This window comes from Cygnus atratus, chromosome 2, assembly GCF_013377495.2.
Source record: "Cygnus atratus isolate AKBS03 ecotype Queensland, Australia chromosome 2, CAtr_DNAZoo_HiC_assembly, whole genome shotgun sequence".
Classification (NCBI taxonomy): Eukaryota; Metazoa; Chordata; class Aves; order Anseriformes; family Anatidae; genus Cygnus; species Cygnus atratus.
Genome location: NC_066363.1, coordinates 7233218 through 7254107, shown reverse-complemented (window position 1 = coordinate 7254107; position 20890 = coordinate 7233218). Strand labels below are relative to the sequence as shown.

The 20890-nt window shown below is 38.2% G+C and overlaps 1 protein-coding gene across 3 annotated transcripts in view; it reads left to right on the top strand.

Moving 5' to 3' along the window:
* Positions 1 to 20890, top strand: part of KMT2C (lysine methyltransferase 2C) — a 199600-nt gene that overhangs the window by 147889 nt on the left and 30821 nt on the right. For 2 of the 3 annotated variants that reach the window (XM_035554351.2, XM_035554349.2), the window contains 12 exons: positions 1216 to 1346; positions 2943 to 3129; positions 8508 to 8612; positions 10184 to 10321; positions 10502 to 10534; positions 10618 to 10737; positions 12863 to 13001; positions 13238 to 13452; positions 13568 to 13641; positions 16116 to 16298; positions 16930 to 18813; positions 19862 to 20187. In XM_035554351.2, coding sequence (XP_035410244.1) covers positions 1216 to 1346; positions 2943 to 3129; positions 8508 to 8612; positions 10184 to 10321; positions 10502 to 10534; positions 10618 to 10737; positions 12863 to 13001; positions 13238 to 13452; positions 13568 to 13641; positions 16116 to 16298; positions 16930 to 18813; positions 19862 to 20187 — 3535 coding nt within the window. Of the gene's footprint in view, positions 1 to 1215; positions 1347 to 2942; positions 3130 to 8507; positions 8613 to 8959; positions 9008 to 10183; positions 10322 to 10501; positions 10535 to 10617; positions 10738 to 12862; positions 13002 to 13237; positions 13453 to 13567; positions 13642 to 16115; positions 16299 to 16929; positions 18814 to 19861; positions 20188 to 20890 lie in introns of all 3 variants that reach the window. The other variant, XM_035554345.2, reaches the window with a different exon arrangement.

Here is a 20890-nt window from a genome sequence, read left to right as displayed (position 1 = left end):
TGGTGTGGTATACTAGATTGTTTCAGATAATGTTGAAAAACTTTGCTTTAACGTTTTTCAATTTGTACGTAGGGATCTTCTCCTATAAGTTAAAGAAAAGTTAATTACCCATTCTGTGTACCAGTACAATGCAAATTGTTAAAAAGCAGTATTTTTAAGTATTCTTCAGTTAAACAGCTGAGTTTCTCTGCTTGCTCAGGCACAATTGCTTGTTAAGAAAAAAATAACTCAGAATATCTTTGTATGTTGTAAATCATCATAGCTTGCTGAGAGCCTGCTCCTCAGCTGCCAGTGCTCATCAGCCTTACAAAGTTGTTTGCTATTCTTGTCATGTCCCACTCCCTTTTTCCGCAAAAGCTCACTCTTGACCAGCACAGGGGTCACAGGGTCGGTGAGCCTCAGTCTGCTCGGTGCCCTCTGAATGTGGTACAAGAGATGACTGTAGTACAAAGCATGGCAAATTTTACTACATAATATAGTTTCTTAACTTCCCAGGGACATTAACTTCATGTAATTAGCTTTGGCAAGGGAGAAGTGAAGGACTTAAAAAGTTTAGCTCTTACCTCTAGTGTTTTCATTGGTCTGTCAAAATAAAGTATTAAATGATTGATTAGCACACTGTGCTTTTGCGTTTGTTAGGAAAAAATGCTGTGCAGCTTCGTATATGATAGCTGAATAAATGTGTAATTTTTCTTGAAGGGCTTCTTTATAGATTTCTTTTTCTGGCCTGTTCATTATTTGCACAAGTCATTTTTCAGATTTTAAAAAATGGTTTGTGCTTTCACTTTGAGAAAAATTAGTTTATAAATTGAAGGGTGATTAATGTGTAGCTCAACAGTGTTGATTCTAGAGACAGTACTTCAGTAGAATTCTTTTGCAAATATCTGGTTGAATGCCAGCTATAACTTCTCTCAAATGACCAAATTCCTAAGTTGGCTTAGAGATAGAAAAGTTAAAGGTCTATCTAAAGCTAATGAAGTACGGCAAGATCATGATGTGGCTAGTATCACAGATGGCATTTCTGCCTTCCTGAACCCAGGTGACCAGGTTCACAGCTGACAAAAAGCCACCTTCAGAATATATCTACAGTGATATTCAGAATAATAAACTCATGCACATAAATAGGTAGTAAGATGTGTTAGGCATGCTAGCCCTGTACCTTTTGAGCAAGACACAGAGCATTTTATTTATTTGTGCCTGAATGTTATTTTTCAGGTTGGACAGAACAGTTGCCAGACACTCCAGTTGAGGAGTCTACCCCAGCTTCTGAAAGTACTGAGAAAATTAAAAAGCGTTACAGGAAAAAGAAGAATAAACTTGAAGAAACCTTTCCTGTCTACTTGCAGGTAAAACTATCGGTGTACTTTCTGAGTAAATACATTTTAAAAACTGATCTTCATGTTTGTTGATTCGTAGGTCATTTAAACCATAAATATTTCTTTTCTGATTCCCAATTTATTATTCAAATGTAATGCGTTTTCTGTAGGAAAAGTTTGTTACTTTGTAGAGAAATCTGTGTGTTATGTTAAATCTCTTCAGTGTTTAGGTTTCTTGTTCTGAGAGAGAGGAAAAATAAATTCTTTGTTTTCTTTGTAAACTGACACATGACATTTTCAGTTTGTCATCTTGTGTACTACATTCAGCAGTGTAAGATGTCTTAGTTTGATCATTCCATTTCCTCTAAATACTACTTTTTCTTTACAGAAGATTATAGAACATGATTTCATAGGGGAAGGTTTTTCCATAGATTCATCTTTCTATATGCTCTGCATCTCCCCACCACAATAATCCCTGCTCTTCTACTGACCATTACTAACGTGATGTCCCCAGAGCTAAGAGAGGTAGCACTTCATCTTCAGGAATGTGGATAATAACCAAGATGTTAATGCTGATTGACCAGCTTACCTACCCTCACCTGTTTTATAAACCAGCTGGTTTGTATCTTTCTCTCACCAAGAACATTGTTTTGTTCTTCTTCTCAGCCACCTTTTTCATGAAAACCGTATTTTGTAGATATTTACCAAACTTCATGGTATAAACCATGTCAGGACTGAAAGCAAAATTGACAGAGGCAGGGCAATCTGTCTAAAAATAATTTGTATTTCACAAATGGAGAAGTGAGTTGGAAAGAAAATACTTAAGCAAAATTTCCTTTGTATTAATAAGAACAAATGCTTTTTCTTACTGCACATATTAGTCACATAGAACAGAATAATTAATAGGAATAACTGATAATAAAAATCAGTCTATAGCTTTATTTCTAGACACTGTGTCCTAAATTGAGGTTTTAAAGACTACATGAAAACAGGAAAAGTTGTTAGGCGATGAGTAAAACTCGATTTGATAGGCTCTTGTCAAATAACTCAAGTGCTCAGGTTTAGGTGAGTGGTGGCTGTGAATAGTATTTTAAATAGCTTTAGGTATTTTGTTACTGAAGTTCTCCCTTAGGACGATTTTGTACTAACTGCAATGCAGCATTTAATCATTCTAGAACTTGGACCACAGTGAGCTTGAGTATTTTTCATCAACTTTTTCATGGCTTTTATCGAGTTGTTCAGCAGCTTTCCCCTTCTTCAGCTCTCATTTTTGTGCAAGAAGAAATACTGAGTAACTTCTTTGAGATTCATATGTTTTTTTGATAGCACTGTATTGGTACACTGTCTATGCTGAATATATGTAAGAAGACATGGAAGTTTTTCTATATAATTTAAGATGTGAGTTTAAGGGAGTTATGTAGCTACCTCAGGTAAGCTATATATCAGCTGTATCCACGCCTCATAGCCAGGAGAAGATGATGCCCTACCCGGAGAGGTATGCGACTGAGACTGTAATTTTACATTTCTAGTAATCATTGGGGTTTTCATTTTAACTTTGCTGCATGTGTCACTTTTTCAATAGATAGACTGTTCTTCCTATATTGAATCATTTTGTCCCCTTTGCAGGAAGCTTTCTTTGGGAAAGATCTACTGGATACCAGTAGACAAAACAAGATGAGCCTCGATAATTTGCCTGAAGAATCACTTCCACTCTCATGTAAAACAAATCTGACCACCAATTTCCTGGATCCTTCATCAGACCCACTTCGTAGCTCAACCTCCACTCCAGCTCAGGCAAAACTGGGACCTCAAGGTATACAAAGCTAAAGTTAGTGATAATCCAGTAGTTTGTTTTTGTTGTAAATGGGGCTCTTCCACACTTTCAGAGTGTAGACTGATGTATTTTCCAGCATTCTGTATGTCAAGTGCTCTTGTGAGGTTAAGTTACATTTATAATCAGTGACATCTAGCTCCAGGGCTTTACTTGTTGCAGCAAGAGCAGTGGATGGCTTGGCAATTGGAACTTAATACAAAATCTGAAAATCCTCGACTGTAACATCCATGTCTGTAAAATTCATGAAAATGAATTCCGTCTAAGAATGCTCATACAGATCTCTTATAGGAGAATACAAATAAACCCTCAGATTAAAAGGCGTTTTTAGTAGTGTTCTGAATGTTAGTTGGATAAGTATCAGCCAACTTCTGTCTTCTTTAATGTTTTAGATTATTTTAGGTTACCAATCTCCTCTCCTCCTCTTAGTTCACCATGCCCTTTCTGAACATGAGTGCCCTTTCAAGGTACAGTTTGTAGCCCCTAGGCGATCTTTTGGTTTTGCTTTCCATTGCAAAACTTTGCTGGAGATATTATTGGGAGTTTTGCAAGTAGCCAGAGGGTTATACATGCTGCTGAAAGGGCAGCTTCACACAAAGGAGCAATTAAAAACAAAAACCTTATTGTCTGCTGCACTTTTTTTTTTTCCCTTTGTGTCTTGGATATGCTGTTAGCTGGAGGTGTCTTACTATTCTGAACTTTTTAAAAACTGTTTCTATATCTTGTTTATATTGGTTAATTTGTGACTTGTGTTTCAGCTCATCTTCACTTTCTCCGTCTAAAAATGTTGACATACACTAATACAGTTTCCAATGCCCAGAGAGTCTTTTGCAGAAAGATCACTTATTTGTGATCGTTACTCAGTGAAAATCTGCTAAATGAAAAGCAAAAGGCTACATTATAATTGAACATTGATTGTTATACAGCTGAAATTGTGAGTAATGGAGAATACAAAGGTTAACTTCCCCTTAAGGGGAAACCACTGCAAATGGAGTGTTTCAAGTTCTGTATTCCATCGGTTCCAACACTACAAGAAAATAGTCACACAGACATTTTCTCACGCCAGCCTTCTTTCAGGAAGCACAGATTTGAAGTCTTCGCTGGCATCTCAAACTGCATGATTAAAATCATTAATGTTTATGTATTATGGTAGTATAAGGAAGGTTTTAAAACTGTTGAAACTTAGTGTAATGTTGTCTTTTTCCAAAGTGGAAAGGATTATTTTTTTAAGTTCTTTATGAACCAGCAAAGTTGTAAAACTTCATCATTTCCTCTTCTTCTATGCAGAAATAAATTATAAAGGGGTGGTTATTAGGAAATAAATGAATTACTTCAACAGCTTCAGTGGATAACCTCCTGTCTTTCCCATTTTATATGAGAGTCTAAAAGGACAGTGTTTTCAGGCCATAGGAATGTTCTCAACAATTGTCTCTCTACCGTAAGATTTCAGGCCAAAATTGTGTCCAGACGGAGCTGTTTGTTGTAGTTGGAGAGCCAGTGGGTGAAGTCATCTGCCAACATCGATCAGTTCCAGTGCAATTTTTCTTAACTCTTTTGCTGTGACCATGTGGGAGAGAGTTACTTCCACAATAGCATCCACATGTCTGACAGAGCCAGCTTCAATCTGATTGATGGAGACCTTGCTAAATTTGCTAATTATCGAGCTAGCAGCAGTCAGATCTTCCCTTCTGGCTAGTATTGCAGAGAAGCTGGTGATGAGAGCAGTGTCTGAGAGCACCTGTGCTATTTCCATCAGTTTGATACAGACCTGCTTTGCTCACTGCACCCGGAGGTGGTAGGAGCATGTCATTACTGTTTTATTTTCCTACAGTGCCAGTTGTAACCAGGATTGCTAACTCCTGTGAGAATCCTTGCTTAACTGGGTAGGTCTTTCCCACAAGGAAGATGTTCTTCTCATGCAAACTCAATTGATTAAACCCAGCAATAAGGGTTAGATATGCTTGTTCCTCTTCCAAAGAGCTCTTAAGCATCTTAGGAGGAATTTAGTAGATCTGTTTTGCTTTTCCACATGTACACAGGACTGCTAGGGAGTTTTAACAGTGATGTGTTCAGTCTGCTAATGAATTGACAATGCACTGCAGTGACATGCTGTGACTGTTTATTCTTAGAGCTTGGTTAAGAGTAGCCAAAGCTTTTGCCAGACAAGATTGCAGTAGTGATGGTGATTGGCAGAGCCAGACAGAAGAAGGTTTTTAGAGTCCATTCTTCACTCTCGGTTACTAGTAACGATGATTAAAGTGAGCTTTAGGCTGCCAGTTTTGATTTCGATCTAGCAAAGAGGTTGCAATTTATATTTTTGGTTGTAAGGCTCACCTCTCCCATGGTTTTATGACGTTAGTGGCACACTGCTGCGGTGTATGGGGTCAAACCTTAAAATCATTTAAAAGAGAGCTGCTAGAGCAGAGTGCAAAGGCTTGTTCACCAGGAGCACAGAGCACCAGGTCTCCAGAGTCTCCTGGCTGTTCGCTGGTTAACGATGAAGGTGTTGACCATGATCTGTACATCCTCTGTGATCTGGGGTTGTGATCTGATACATCCTGGGTGATGTGGGGGCTCTCTGTCACTCCTGAGAGCCTTGACCTGAGTGTGCCTCATCAAAATTTTAAAAAAAGGCCTCTTGGCAAGGTTCTGGAAATGTGAACTTTCTTTGTGAATAAAATAGGCTATATTCAGTATTTATTTTTTTTCCTGGAGATGCTGAAAAAGTCATCTATTTCAGTAGGGTCTCGGGAATGCTAAGGAAATTATTCCTAAACAAAAAGAGAGGAGTCATCTGCGTCCCTGCGCAGCTAATTCCATTGCTACTGGGAAATCTTAAAACTAGATACGTTAGTCTGTGATTAAACACGTTAGGGTGGCTGCAGCCCTGGGAGAGGCGTTTTTACTCTTGTAATAAATAAAGAAAACTAAATGCATTGGAGGAATCAGGATCACGAGGTAGCAGTAGAATCTTGCTCTGTTAGAGATCCAGCATTATAAGCAAGTAATTTTCCTTCTTGCTTTGTCTTAGTTTTCATCTCTATTCTGAAGAGTCAAATTAGTGAGCAGTATTGAGCTATTTGTTTGGCACAGATGTCAACTGGCTATTGATTCCGATCTGGAGCAGCTGAATAAAAGGGATTTGGTTATTTCCAAGATAATATTTAGCATCCATTGAATTAAAACTGAAAAAAAAAAAAAAAAAAACTTTACTTTAGATGTCTTATATGAGGCTTGTGGATCATAGAGTCTACCCCCCTGCTATCACCAACACTGTCTTTTTATAAACTTAACCAGATCAATCTTGATAGCAGTTGGCTTTTTTCCAACCCACCAGTCTCATCGGAAGGCCATTACTGAACCTGATTGCCTTAACAGTTAGAAGCCTTAAAACTTGAAGCCTGAATTTATTCACAATCAGTTGGTAACTATGGGTGGTAAACGCTTCGGTTGTACATCTCTACACCTGAGTCTTTTCTTGCTACTTGATGTATTTTGGTTCGCTTTAGAAGTTGACTTCTTAGGGACTCTTCCCAAGCACATTACTAAAGGCTGTGGAGGAAAGCACCATGGCATATTGAAGGATGCTGATATGGTCTTGGTACTTCCCTCATAAGGGCTTTTTTCTCCCTGCTACTTGTCTACCTTCAGGCAGGAGCTCAGAAAAGTTAGAAGACAGCTCGAGTCTGTTCTTTGCCTGTCAGCCAAGTGAAGACCTTAACACCACAGCATGGTGCCTGGCGCAACTTACTGACTTGCATGACTGTGTTTGACCAAACTGCCAGGAAGAATGTGTATCAAAAAAAAAAACCAAACAACTAGCTTGTGTTTAAAACCTTAAATTTCATAGTCCTTTTTACCAAGTCCACAACTAAAATAATGACACACACAAAGTGATACGAGGTTTGGAGATACTTTTAAGCACTCCTCCTAATACTAGTAAGAGCTGCATTATTTATCTATTTTGTTAATAGAGCATTGTATGCTGACACATTGATTGACCTAACTGAGTGGCAAATGTAAGATATTATTTAATTAAGATGGTATCATTTCCTCTGTGTTATAGAGGATAAAAATGAAGAATAAAAGTAGTAAAGTGAATTTTCATTTTGACTTTTACTGATGGTTGGAGGGAAAAGAGTCGTCTCTGAAGAACAAAAGGAACTTTTAAATCACTGTAAAGTTTAGCAGATTGGAAAATAGCCTCATGATATAATTAAATCCTTGGCACCAGGCCTTGCAATTAAGCTAGAAATACTTTTCTGGGGAAGCTGGGTAGGAGCAGTGGGAAAGATACCCATATATCTATGAAATACGTTTGCCCTTTGAATTTCTGGTCCCTTTTACCTGCCCATATTGGTTTTCCGTATTGTATGCTATATGATTTGTATTAATACCTTTTCTCTGTTAATTATATGCATATTTGTGTGTTTTACCATCTCTTCATGTTTTTTTTTGCGGTGATTTCTCATGTGGTAATGATAGTTTGCAGTGTTTTTTTTAAATATTTTTCTCAATTTCTTTTTGTTTGTCAAATAATTTCTTTAAACGTTGCATGTCTGTAATCGTCCTAAAACCTAGTTAATAAAACCAGATGGGTTGTTTGGAGTTGCTTCACCCTAGTGAATGGTATGTCAAGAAGATAATCATATCCAGAATTATTATTTAATATTCCATAATTTATTGCTAGGATCAGACTAGTTTTTGCTAGATTGCAAACAAACATGACATTTCTACCTCCGGTTGTTCTAATTTCTTCAGGGCTTCTGATTGTAAAAATAGCAGCTCCAGTTTCCATTTACTTACTACTCCTTACTGTTATGTTTTCTTTCCATATCAGGGTGTAGTAACTGGTTGCTCTATAGTGTTAAGAAAGATAGTGGTGGTAAGAGAAGAATACTGATAATTTTCTTTTTTCTTTATTTTTTTTTTTTAATATTTCCCGTACACTTGCTGTGAGCTGTCTCCTTCACCAAACACATTTGTTGATTCTTAAATTCGTGGGCCTTTGTGTCTTAGATGTTGAGTTCTCGTTAGATCTTTTTTTTCCTAAAACCTAAAAAAAGGTTCTTTAAAAAAAAAAGTCTTTCATCTGCAAGACTGATTTATCGCTTTTATATTATGCTCCAGAAATACTAATCAATTTAAACATGTGAACATGGCTACAGTACTGAGTGGGGAGGGGATGATGACTTGATTCCCACTTCAGTGTAACCTGCAGTGCATGGCACATGAGGAGGGCCAGTATAGGCTGGTAAACCTGTGTTTGAGTCTATAGCTCAAGCTATCATACATCACCAGAGTCATGTTTAAACATAAAAATGCCACAACTGGTTAATTTTACGTTGCATCTTCTGCAGGTAGCACTGATGATCCCTTGGCTGATCTTTCTGAGGTCTTAAACACCGATGATGATATTCTTGGAATACTTTCTGATGATTTGGTCAAGTCTGGAGATCATTCAGGTATGTATGTTCATAAGGTCTCTCTGGTATTTGTGTTCTTCTTTTTCTCTTTGCTATAGATGTAGTTGTTGTATTCTAGGTTGTGCTGTAGGTGATTTCAGACAGGATTTTCATATCTTAAGAACACCTTGGTTTGAGGTGATTTTGTCTTCTACAAAAAAACAACCCAACCTCTTCAACATTTTTTTTTTTAACCTGGCTCTTTGCTTTGCTCCTTAAGAGAGAGAAAAAAAAATAGCTTCTGTTGTCTGTCATACCTGCGTAGCTTTTTCAGCATGCAGCTTTTTCTTTACTTTTTTTTGTTTTCATGTTATAATCATCCATTTTATCTGGTTTGGGTCCTGTAGGTCTTGATTTATGCACTTTCCAGGTTGAGAACTCACCCTCCCCATTTGGTAAGAAACTAAACAATGGATGATCCATGGTTAGAAGTAGTCATCTTTCCTAGTGGTTTTAGCTGAAACAACTGCATGTGTAGAAGCTAGTACTCCTTTTCCGTGACACTAATTCATGCTTTTGTTTTCCACTCTTTCTGTATTGTTTGAGTCTAACATGACCTATAAACTCTGCACTCCACATTTAGTAGAGTATTGCATAAAGTTTTGCTTCCAGTTTTTGAAAACCTTCGTGAGTTTTTGTGTTTCGTGTTACAAAACCATGCATTTTCTTTCTGTCACCGTTAATATTACTTATAGTGGTAGTGTGTAGTTTTTACTGTAGTTGTTGCTTTAATAAATTACAAGCATTTTAACAATGTGAACATATTAAGGCATGAATAAAATAGACAGCATCAATCTTTTTTGTTTTCACTGGATGATTGTTCATCACTTTATGTAAAACACTTCGACAATAAGTAGAATGGCATGTTTCATTATTTTAAATATATTTTTATTTGATGTTTAATACAGAAATATATTTTAAATACTGAAGCGTCTAGCTTTATTTTCAAAGATGTTTCTCTTTTGAGAGATTTATTGACTTGTAAAGGATGCTGTGAAATTTAAGTAGAAAGTTATGGTTTCTCAGTATCAACAAATAACTATGTCTAATATAACCTGGAATATTCAGTAGTTGTTTTTGAGATGGAAGCTGCTATAACCAGTTTGATATTGAGTACACTTCAAGAGCACTTCAGTAGATACTTAATGTAATATGTAAGAATGTTTGGGGTGCAGCTTAATGTACATGAGGATGCAACATATTGCCTACTAGTGTTACTGCTTTTAAAATGTGAAAAATAATTATGTCGGAACTGCATACTGAAAACTGTATGCTTGAAAACGTGCTGTAACTGAACTTGGTAGTCTTATGTCAACAAAATTTTTCTCTTGTTCCATTTGCATTCTATTCAATTAACATTCCTCAAACAGTACAGTAAACTGGAGATAATTAGTGGGAGTGTTTGTTTACTTTTTTCTAATGGATGTCATATTTTGCCTTTCCTTTCAAATTTTAAGAAAGTCTTCATTTAGTTGATAGCTCTAGCAAAAAAAAAAAAAGTTTTATGGCCTTTATTCTGCATCAGTAGGTTTTACTGCTTATGTCTAATTTAATATTCTTTCCTCCTTCAGCTGGATTGGATATTGGCCCCATCTCTGATGATCCTTCTTCTCTGCCTCAGCCAAATGTCAACCCGAGTTCACGGCCATTGAGTGAAGAACAATTGGATGGAATCCTCAGTCCAGAACTAGACAAAATGGTCACAGATGGTAATTTTTTGTCATTCTTGGTCTCGTCTTACAGAAAAGTTGGTGGGGTTTTTTGTTTGTTTGTTTTTAAACTCAAATTGCTACCTAAGTAAGGTAACATTGACTATTTGCACTTGGTTGCAGACTTAATTTTATTGCATTTTTGGTGATTACTCATTGTGTTGTTTTTAATTTGCCCAGGTGCTATTCTTGGCAAATTGTACAAAATCCCAGGTATGTGTTCTTAATCTGTGTTGTCTTCTACGAGATAGAGTTTGCAAACAATGCCAGCCAACTTATGCACAGTGTATTTGCAGAACTAGGAGGAAAGGATGTTGAAGATCTGTTCACAGCTGTATTAAGTCCAGCAACCACACAGCCAGCTCCTTTGCCGCAGCCTCCACCTCCACCACAACTTATGTCTTTGCACAGTCAAGGTAGGTGCCTTTGTTACTTCTAACAACAGAAGCTTAGTCAGGAGAGTTGTGCATCTGTTAAATGCCAATATGAAAGTAGGACACGCCTTAATTTCTGCCATTGTTAATTCATGGAACCCGCTTTTGTTAATTCATGAAATATTTTTCTAAAAATGTTCTGACGGGAGTCTGTAATTAATGTGCAGGTAAATATTGCTAACTGAAAGGGACAGCCATTTCAGATTTTTGTGACATATTGGAGCTTTTATTTTAGCCGACGCTTCCATATTCTTGAAATTGTGATAAAGCATGTATTCTCTTCTGATTTTGCTCTTTCATTAATTCTGAGTACCTCCTCGAGACTAATGAAAATGTCTGTGTGACAGTGATTTAGTGAGTCTTAAATTGATTTTAAGAATTAAGTTTTACATGTTAACTATTCCTATCCAAATAATAAAGAGGAGGCTAAGAAATTTTGGAATGTATCATTTGTTTTCTTTCTTACAGTTAAAATTGTTATGAATTGATACAGCACCTTACTGCTTCTATATTGAAAGCAAGGGGTGAACTGATACTATTTGTTGTTTCTAGTAGAGCAGGTTTTTAGCAGTATGTATGAGCCTAATTAAATGCACTCTTTTCTCATCACACATCACCATTAGTGGATTTTCCTTGAGCTCATGTAAAGAGTGCCCAATCTTATTATACTGGTACTACAAAAAGTAGCATGCAAATTGATTTCACCCGTGAATTAATCACAAGAGAAAAAAAAATGATTGGTTTCCTAGTTGATTGAATTTCCATAAAAAGGAAATACTTCAAAAAGTCTTGGAAAGGAGAGAGTTTAAAGCAAATAATGAGGTGATTTAAACCAAAAGATAATATGGATATCAGTGCCAGTTTCCCAGTTATTTGGGTACTTGATAACTTCAGCATTTGAGCTCTGTAAGATTGTTTAACTTTCTCCCTGTGGGAATTGCCACAATTACAAAGTTTTAGGTTTGTAATTTGGTTCAGTTATGGTGTAATGATCCACATGTTTCTGTGAGATAAATACTTCAGTAATGGGGAAGCTTGTATCAAGTTTCAGCAATTTCAAGAAAAATTAATAGTCTCTTCTCATAAAGACACGTAAGCCTACTGTGTGAACGAGAGCCTCAGCTCTCTGTTGGTGTTTGTCAGGACTTCAGTTACCATATACTAGCTGTTTAGCAGCTATGATAAGGCACGTTTTCTTAAATTCTAATCGAGTTACTTTCATCTAAACTAAACTTCCCTGTGTAGTTTATGTAACGTGTAAATCAAAAGACAGTCATGTCAAGTGTGAGAGAGTGATACAGTGAATTATCCTACAGATATGTCTATTCCTGAATTACTTTTGCACTGTTAGGAAAATATCCAGAACACATTGATAATTGCACTTAAGTGACAGGGATTCAAAGGTCAGTGTTAATTCTATGTAGGAACATCTGCAAAGACCATCTGCTGGAATGAATCTACCTCTGCCAGATTTGCCTAATATTTTAATCAAATAAATAAAATTTTCCTCCTTAATACTGCTAGGCTGGACATTTAATTACAATGCTGATGCTCATTTGACTAGGTTTTGTCTAGTTCATTGGTTACAAATTAGGGAGTTAGTAGATAACAGGGCTGCTGTCTCAGAAGAAGAAGAGATGTTTAATTCAGGTGGTTAATCGTAATTCTGCAAGGACTGAAAGCAACTTTCTTCATGATTGGTGCTTGGCAGCAGTGTAGATTTTTCTTTTCGTTGTGGAACTTTTTTTTTTCTACTGGAATTTGGTATAACATACTACAGACCATTAACCTTTAAGAATATACTTAAATATTAAGTGTGGTACCACAACGTGGACTAATGCAAAAGCTTTGGAAAACCATTTAAAAAAACAGACACAAAAAGAAAATCTGTGCAGGGATGTGATGCAGTAGCAAGGAACCCCTTAAGCTTGTAGGGAAGCAAAGTAAATTGATTTCAAAGCCTTTCCAAAAAGGTAAGGTCAGTAGTATGAAATTTTAAAACAATTAGTATTTCATTAGGTGAAACATACCTTCTTCACCAGAAATTTCCACCTCTACCTTAAGTAGTCACCCTTTAAAATTTAAAACAGTAAACTTCTTTTTCTAGGAGAGAGTGCATTTCCAAGAGTACCGCTTATGAATGGTCTGATTGGCCCTAACCCTCATCTCCCTCATACAACTTTGACTCCCGGAGGTGGATTGGGCACCTTCTCTCCCATAACACAGCAACCATATACTGATACCAGGTAAGTTAAGATGGGAAGTCAAAAGTATCCATTGCTTATCACTTGGATGGTGGAGGTGGTATTAATACTGTGATACAGTTAGCATTTAACTACTTAGTTCTAGACAGCCACTACAGAAGGTCTGTGTTCTTGCAGCTTGCTGACTACTGAAATAGCAAACAGAATAAGTTTGTTAATTGTTTTTGTATATTAAGATAAATCTATTTACAAAACAAACCCTTTTTCTGCCTTGCCAGGGATAAGAATCAGGCATTCAATCCAATGGTAAGCGATCCAAACAGCTCGTGGGCACCATCTGCTCCACCTTTGGAAGGTGAAGGTGATACGATGTCCAATGCTCAAAGAAGCACTCTTAAGTGGGAAAAAGAGGAAGCATTGGGTGAAATGGCAACAGTAGCACCTGTTCTCTATACAAATATCAACTTCCCTAACCTAAAGGAAGAATTCCCAGGTGAGCAATTTACCAAATAAAGTCAAATATTGTGTAGAAATGTATGCATCCTTATTTGAAATGATATAAAATAGACTTATTAATGCCTTGCATATTAATACATTTTTTGGTGCAGACTGGGCTACAAGAGTGAAGCAGATTGCTAAACTGTGGAGGAAGGCAAGCTCGCAAGAGAGGGCTCCATATGTGGTAAGAACAACTACCACCTGCATTTGCATACTTTTAGCAAAAATGTAGTATTTCATCTACAAGACTTTCATTTTTATTTTTTTAAATAAGTAGGGTTAGTGAAAGATCACTTACTCTAAGAATGTCAATGTAATTTAATTTCTATCTCTGAATACTTCTGTGTTTTCTCCTTTTCATCCTTGAAATAAACTATATTAGTATTGTGCAATCTAAAAACATCAGCTGAGATGAGAATATTTGCAGCTCTCGCTACCTCCTTGCTACATTTGATTCATGCCTCAAGTCTTACTTGCTCTTGTCTCTTTCTGCACAGGATCTCACCACTTTCTTCATAAGGATGATAACAAATCACAATGTGACCTTCCTCTCTTTCATCTTCCCCTCTCACTAGTGTTTTCTTTTAAGCTCCATTAGAGTTGCTGAAGTCTTTCACCTGTTGAACTGCTAACCATTCCAGAGGCATCAGTGCTTCACATCTCTACTTTCCTCATTTTCTTTTATTCTTCTATTTTTGCCTTACTGTTCCCTGTTACTACATTCTCTTCTCTTTCTGCAGTGCAGACTCTTCCATGCTATAGGGAGCATGAGGGACTCCATTCTTCTCTCCAAAAGCATTCACCGTCTTCGCATCTGAGTCAAGCAAACAGGCATGTTTGTAGTAGCTGTCTGGAATACGTGGTCTCTGATTCCTGATGCTGTAGAACTGCCATTCAACTGGCAACCCTTGTGCTCTGATGAAACCTCTTGTTAAAGCCTCTTGGTATCCAAACCTCAGAACCTAGATTTCATTCTTCTCAACCTGCCCATTTATCGTTGGCAAATGTACTTTTCTGCAATGTTCTTATGTCTCCATTCTCTTCTGGTTCTTACCTTTTCTTTCTTTCATCACAACAGTAATTGGATGATTGTTCTCATTCTCACTATGTAGATTCTGTGGATTCTTCAAGGGTATGCTTTCAGTCTCCTTCACTCCCCCCACCTATTATTCCAGATTCAGTGTGAGAAGTGGACACCCAAGCCATTAAGATCTTGGTCTTTCTAAAAATCCTGTCCGCTTGAAACAGTCCTTCTCTATTGTCTGCTTTGTATCACTGAGATATCATTATTATTCTGCTTTTCATTCAGGCCTGTAACTTTAGCACCTTTGGACCTCTTTGTCATCTCATCCATGCTATATTAAATCTTGGTGATTCCCTCCATATAGCATTTACAAGAAACTATTCCCTTAGATGGGTGGATTTTTATCCAGGCATTTATCCCTTTACAATTAATTCTATTACTGAATTTTCCTTTTTCATTGCTCTTAATAAATGCAGTCCTATTCTCCTGATGGATGTCCAAGACTTAGCTGCAAATACTATTTCCTTCATGTTTGGTGGGAAAGGAACATGCAGTTGCAGATACATGTACATAAGAGTATTTGCATAGTAAGAAGCAGTTATTTCCTCACAGATGTTACAGTCCACATACTTACACTACAGCTGTTTCTACTGTACTTAGCATTGTGCACACAAGGAGCTGCTGTGTTGCCTGTCCTGAGGATCTTTCACTCAGGAGGCGTGAATAAAGGCTACCTTAGAAATGAAATTCAGAAGACTGTTATTGCATTTTTGCTGTAGGCATTTTACTTTCCTTACTACTATGCACAATCCTGTCACTTAGAGAGGAAACGACACTAATTTCTGCTGCTGTGGCACTGGTGCTCTCATCTGTGTTACTTTTTCTTTGTCGGAGGGGAAGGATTTAAGCCTTCTCTGCCAAGCAGCCCCCACTTGAAAACTGCAAATGAAATTGTAAAAAAGAAGATGTGAGGATTTGATTCGGAAAAGGAATCACATCCTAGACTGGTAGTAAAACAGACTCTTTGAAACTTTCATTAGATGTTTTAAAGTGTCAGTATGGCTGTAAAATGCTTCATTGAAGAGGAATTGCTGTTCTTCCATCCAATTTTTCCTGATCTATAAACCCATATCCTATGTTTATACTGCTAACTTAACACAGACTGAGATCTATAGAGGCTATTTAATGGAGTAGACTGTATTTTTCTTGTCATTGAAGTTCTTCACAGTATTGGCCTTTATTGATCCAAGCATTATCTGCTGTGCTCATGTCTTCAGGTTTTAGACCACAACAATACGCGATTTGAAAGGTAAACTGGTTGGATTCATGCTTTCCTGGCTCAGCACAGTACCTGAACAGGGACTCCTAATATATACAAAACCTCTGCTGCTAATAACTCCTTAGTTCTTTCTGTTTGTGTTAGTTTAAACACAGCATTTCTACAGGGGTGAAGTATTTTCAGTTTGAGGTTCCTAGTAACGTTTGTAATGTAGTTTTTATAAGCATGTGTTTGATAGAAACAGGTCGTACAAATAATTTGGTTATAAATTTTGTAGTAATAACAGATGCAGTGTTCACACTTAGCAAAAGAAAGCGAGGCTTACTACGTATGTTTTTTTTTAATCTTTTCCCAGCAAAAAGCCAGAGATAATAGAGCTGCTTTGCGCATCAATAAAGTACAGATGTCAAATGACTCCATGAAAAGGCAACAGCAACAGGATAGCATTGATCCTAGCTCACGTATCGACTCCGACCTCTTTAAAGATCCATTAAAACAGAGGGAATCGGAACATGAACAAGAATGGAAATTCAGACAGGTGTGTTGCTTTTAGGCTGTTTATTTTTGTTCCTGGTTTTTATTGTATTGTTGGAATCCTCTGTTATAATAAATCGATTTTAATCTTTCTTTGTAGAAGAGTACAAATTCAGACATTCTGGAAGAAAATAGATGCTATCAGAAAAAGCTGCTAGTAGATGTTAGAAAATTTTGTTTTAAAACTTTTACTCTTAAATTCTACCTATTGTGGAAATAGGTTATTCTTCCTCTGTATGGTTAGCTGGTGCAATAGTTTGTTTTTATACACCCTATATTGCAGTAACTTTATCCTTGCAGTAAGCAGCAGCTTACTGCTTCGGATTAGGCTGGTTGTCTCTCAGAACTTGTTTGCCTCCATCAGTGCTGCATCCGTCAGTACTCGTCTTCAAAGTATAAGGCTGCTCTTCAGGCAAACTGGGAAAAGTTCTTCCCAGGCAATCCAGGGTGCATGTCAAGGTAATTGAACTTTACAGATAGCTGTGCTCTCTGCTCGCATTGCATTTACAATTTACAACTATTCATAGCTGATACTTAGTGTGTTCTAAAGTTTTAATTGCTGATCCATTTTCAGTCATCGAAGATTTTATCATGTATGTAAAAGTGTAACCTTTTCCCTTATAACTTTAAAACAGCAAATGCGGCAAAAAAGTAAGCAGCAAGCCAAAATAGAAGCCACACAGAAGCTTGAACAAGTGAAAAATGAACAGCAGCAACAGCAGCAGCAACAGCAACAGCAGCAGTTTGGTTCACAACAGCATCTGAGCCAGTCTGGCTCAGACACACCTAGCAGTGGGATCCAGAGCCCCTTAACACCACAAACTGGCAATGGCAGTATGTCCCCTGCACAGCAAACATTCCATAAGGATCTATTTGCAAAGCAGCAGCTACCTGCTACACCTACTTCAGCATCCTCAGATGATGTGTTCCTAAAACCACAGGCCCCACCCCCTACTCCAACCCGAATCCCAATACACGATTCACTGTCTCAGTCTCAGACTCCTCAGACGTCATCCCAGCAGATGTTTTCTCCAGGTTCCACAAACACAAGGCCTCCTTCTCCAATGGATCCATATGCTAAAATGGTGGGAACACCTAGACCAGCACCTATTAATCAAAACATTGTTAGAAGAGGTAGCATCACACCGTTAGACACCTGTGCACCACAGTCAGCCATGTCCAGGCCCATCCAGGTCACGGAACCATCAGGAAGCAGGCCTTCGCCAGTCAGGGATTCATGTTCTTCATCTCCAAGCAGCAGCGATCCCTATGCAAAGCCACCAGACACACCCAGGCCTGTTATGACACCAGATCAGTTCTCCAAACCCCTGGGGGTCCCAAGGTCACCCATAGTTATGGAGCAGTCAGGCAAGGTTCCTTTGACAGCTGGAAGCGGTGATCCGTTCACTAAGCCAGCTCCCAGAACCGATACGTTTCAGAGACAGAGGGTAACTTCTGCCGATGCGTACACGCGGCCCCCGTTGACTCCTACTCCTACTCCCGTTGATGGTAGCCCTGGACCCTTTAAAACTCCCATGCGCCCACCTCAGTCTCCCCAAGATCCTTACACATCGCTGCCAACTACACCAAGGCGCGTTCCTGTTGATCCGTATGAACGGCCCGCTTTGACACCCAGGCCAGTGGATAACTTTTCCCATAATCAGCCTAACGATCCCTACAGCCAGCCTCCCCTTACTCCCCATCCTGCAATAAAGGAGTCTTTTGCGCATCCACCCCGGATAGTGCGACAACAGAGTGATTCTTTCCCTCAATCTGGACCCATTTCAAGGCCAGCTTCTCAGGACCCTTACTCCCAACCTCCAGGTACTCCTCGGCCAGTCGCTGATCCTTATGCCCAGCCTCCAGGAACTCCTCGGCCCACCACAGTCGATCCATATATGCAGCAACCACCAACACCAAGACCTGCACAGCCAGCAGATTTATTTGCTCAGTCCCCAGCAAATCAGAGACATTCTGATCCATACGCTCAACCTCCTGGAACACCAAGGCCAGTTCTGAATGATCCTTACTCTCAGCAACCAGGAACTCCAAGGCCAGGAATACCAGAGAGTTTTAACAGACCTGCAATGACAAGACCAGGACTAATACCAAATAGAGATCCTTTCCTGCAGACATCGCAGAACAGGTTGCAGGGCACTTTTGTCAGGCCACCAGACCCATGTTCTCAAACTCCCAGACCAGCAGGACCTGCAATAACGGATTCATTTAGCCATGGTCCTGCTGCTCCAGCACGTGACCCCTACGATCAACCACCCATGACTCCAAGACCTCAGCCAGAATCTTTTGGAACTGGTCAGCTAGCCCACGATGCTGCCGAACAGTCACGGCCTGGATCTGAGGGCAACTTCAATGCATCTGCAAATTCCCCAATGAGTTCTCAAGGGCAGCAGTTCCCCAAAGTTTCACAAGTTCCTGGCCCAGCACCCACTACAGGAGTAACGGATACACAGAATACTATGAATATGTCTCCTCAAGCAGATACTGAAAAATTAAGACAGGTGAGAATAATGTTTAATACTGACGGTATTAAAATTTCATAAGTAGGAGAATTTTCCTCATTTTTGTTAAATATTTGAAGTTTCTTGGCATTAAACATAGCTGTGTAATGTAGAATTACATCTGTTCACTCGGTGTGTTCATTTGGCTCTCCTAGATAGAGCCAGAATATATAGAATATAAAAACATCAGTAATTTTTAAGGAATTTGGGCAAGATCCAAAAATGAAGTAAAGGTTATCGTTGAAGCCATTGAAGAGGTAGATGACTGGTCTACAATAGTTCTGTCATATACGGGGTGAGAAAGGAAAAACCTTGAAAGGACAACTAATTGTATTCTGTAATAGATGAAATGGGGAACTGATTGTGAGTGACTTGTTCACCGACTGGAAAAAATGGGAGTGTAGGCAACAGTCTTAGCATAGACATCCAACTTTTCAGGCAGCTGACGTGTTGAGGTGATTCTGCCACTGGTCACTGCTCCTCTGCAGGCACATTCACTCCTGGCTTTCGTCAGTGAATGTTTGGCAAACAGTTCTTGTTGAGACATACATAAAATTACATTCAACTTGTGGAAAGCTGCTTGGTCTTTTGTTTGGAAGGAGCAATGGGAAGTGGATTTAGCAGAAAAATTGGTAGTATTGCTCACACAGAGTCAGAGTAAATTCTGCGCCTTTGGTGTAAAACCTCTCACTGAATTTTCTTTAGTGCACCTCCAGCCACCTTTCTCCCTCAGGATGCACATTTTCATGTGGTGAAAGGGCCTGCGTTGCTGGAATAGAAAAAGGAAAAGAGCATTGCTTCTGTGTTAGCTGGTAAAATGGGTTCGCACCATATGCTCTAACAAGAGGTCTGGAGATAAAAATTCTGTTACCAACGTTCTTGTACAATCTGATCCCTCTTCTAATTTCTGAGGTGATTATGGTAATACAATGTTTTTCTGTAGTGATTGAAGAATTTCTTCCCTCCGAAAGGCTTAACCTACCGAAGTATAACACTTCAAAATATGTCAATTGCAATGTCAAGCACAATGAATTTTTTTTTTTAACAGCGCCAGAAATTACGTGAAATTATTCTACAACAACAGCAGCAGAAGAAGAATGCAGTTCGTCAGGAAAAAGCCTTACAGGATCAAGCAGCTACTCCCCATGCAACTCCTCTTCAGCATTGGCAGCAAGACAACTTAAATCCAATTTTTAACCGTCCTCCTCCTCCGTATCCTGGGAATATTAGGTCCTCTGTTGTCCCTCCAGGCGGGCCAAGGTTCACAGTATACCCAAAAGATCAACGTGGACCATTTCCTGGTGACGGGCAATTCAATAGACCCCAGTTTCCAGGAGATATGAATGCCATGGGGATGAGACCTCATGGTCTTAGGTAAGCAGTTTGGTCTCTTAAAACCAGGATATTACAGCGGTAGTTCTAAATTTACAGAAATTGTTAGATACAAAGTTTGGGTTTTTTGGAGGGTGAAAAAATCATACATTGTCTACAGTAGCTGGTAATCTTACTGAAGTTGGTATGTACAGTACATTTTCTTGTAAGTATCTGTAACATTAGAATGTACTTTTCACTGATTAACACTGTTCTATACTGTATTTTATTGGAAGTTGATCAGAAATAAAAAGGAGAAACTGGAAATTTTGGTGAACTGAAAGATACTCTTGCCCATTGTTTTGGGGCATTTATTTAAAAAAAAATTGGAAGATATAACTTTAGCTCTTCATGCCTTAGAAATGGATCAATGTAATATTTTTGTTTTCCTTTATAATGAATATGTAATCAAATGTTGACTTCTGTCTCTGCCATTTTACAATGAATACCAGTATTGACATATATTGTAGTCTCAGGAATTACTATTTTCAATATTTTGAATTTATTTCAGTAAATCCATGCATTATTTTTTAAGTGTACTAAGTTGAATTAAAATGTAGTTTGTTTGCTTAGATCTTGCTGTCACAGAGCTTTCTATTCATTATTATTGGAATTGAAAACAGGTTGTTTATTAAACATAATTAAAGCAATTATTTTATTGTAGTTATAAAACTCATTTAAATATAAGCATAATCAGTCACAATAT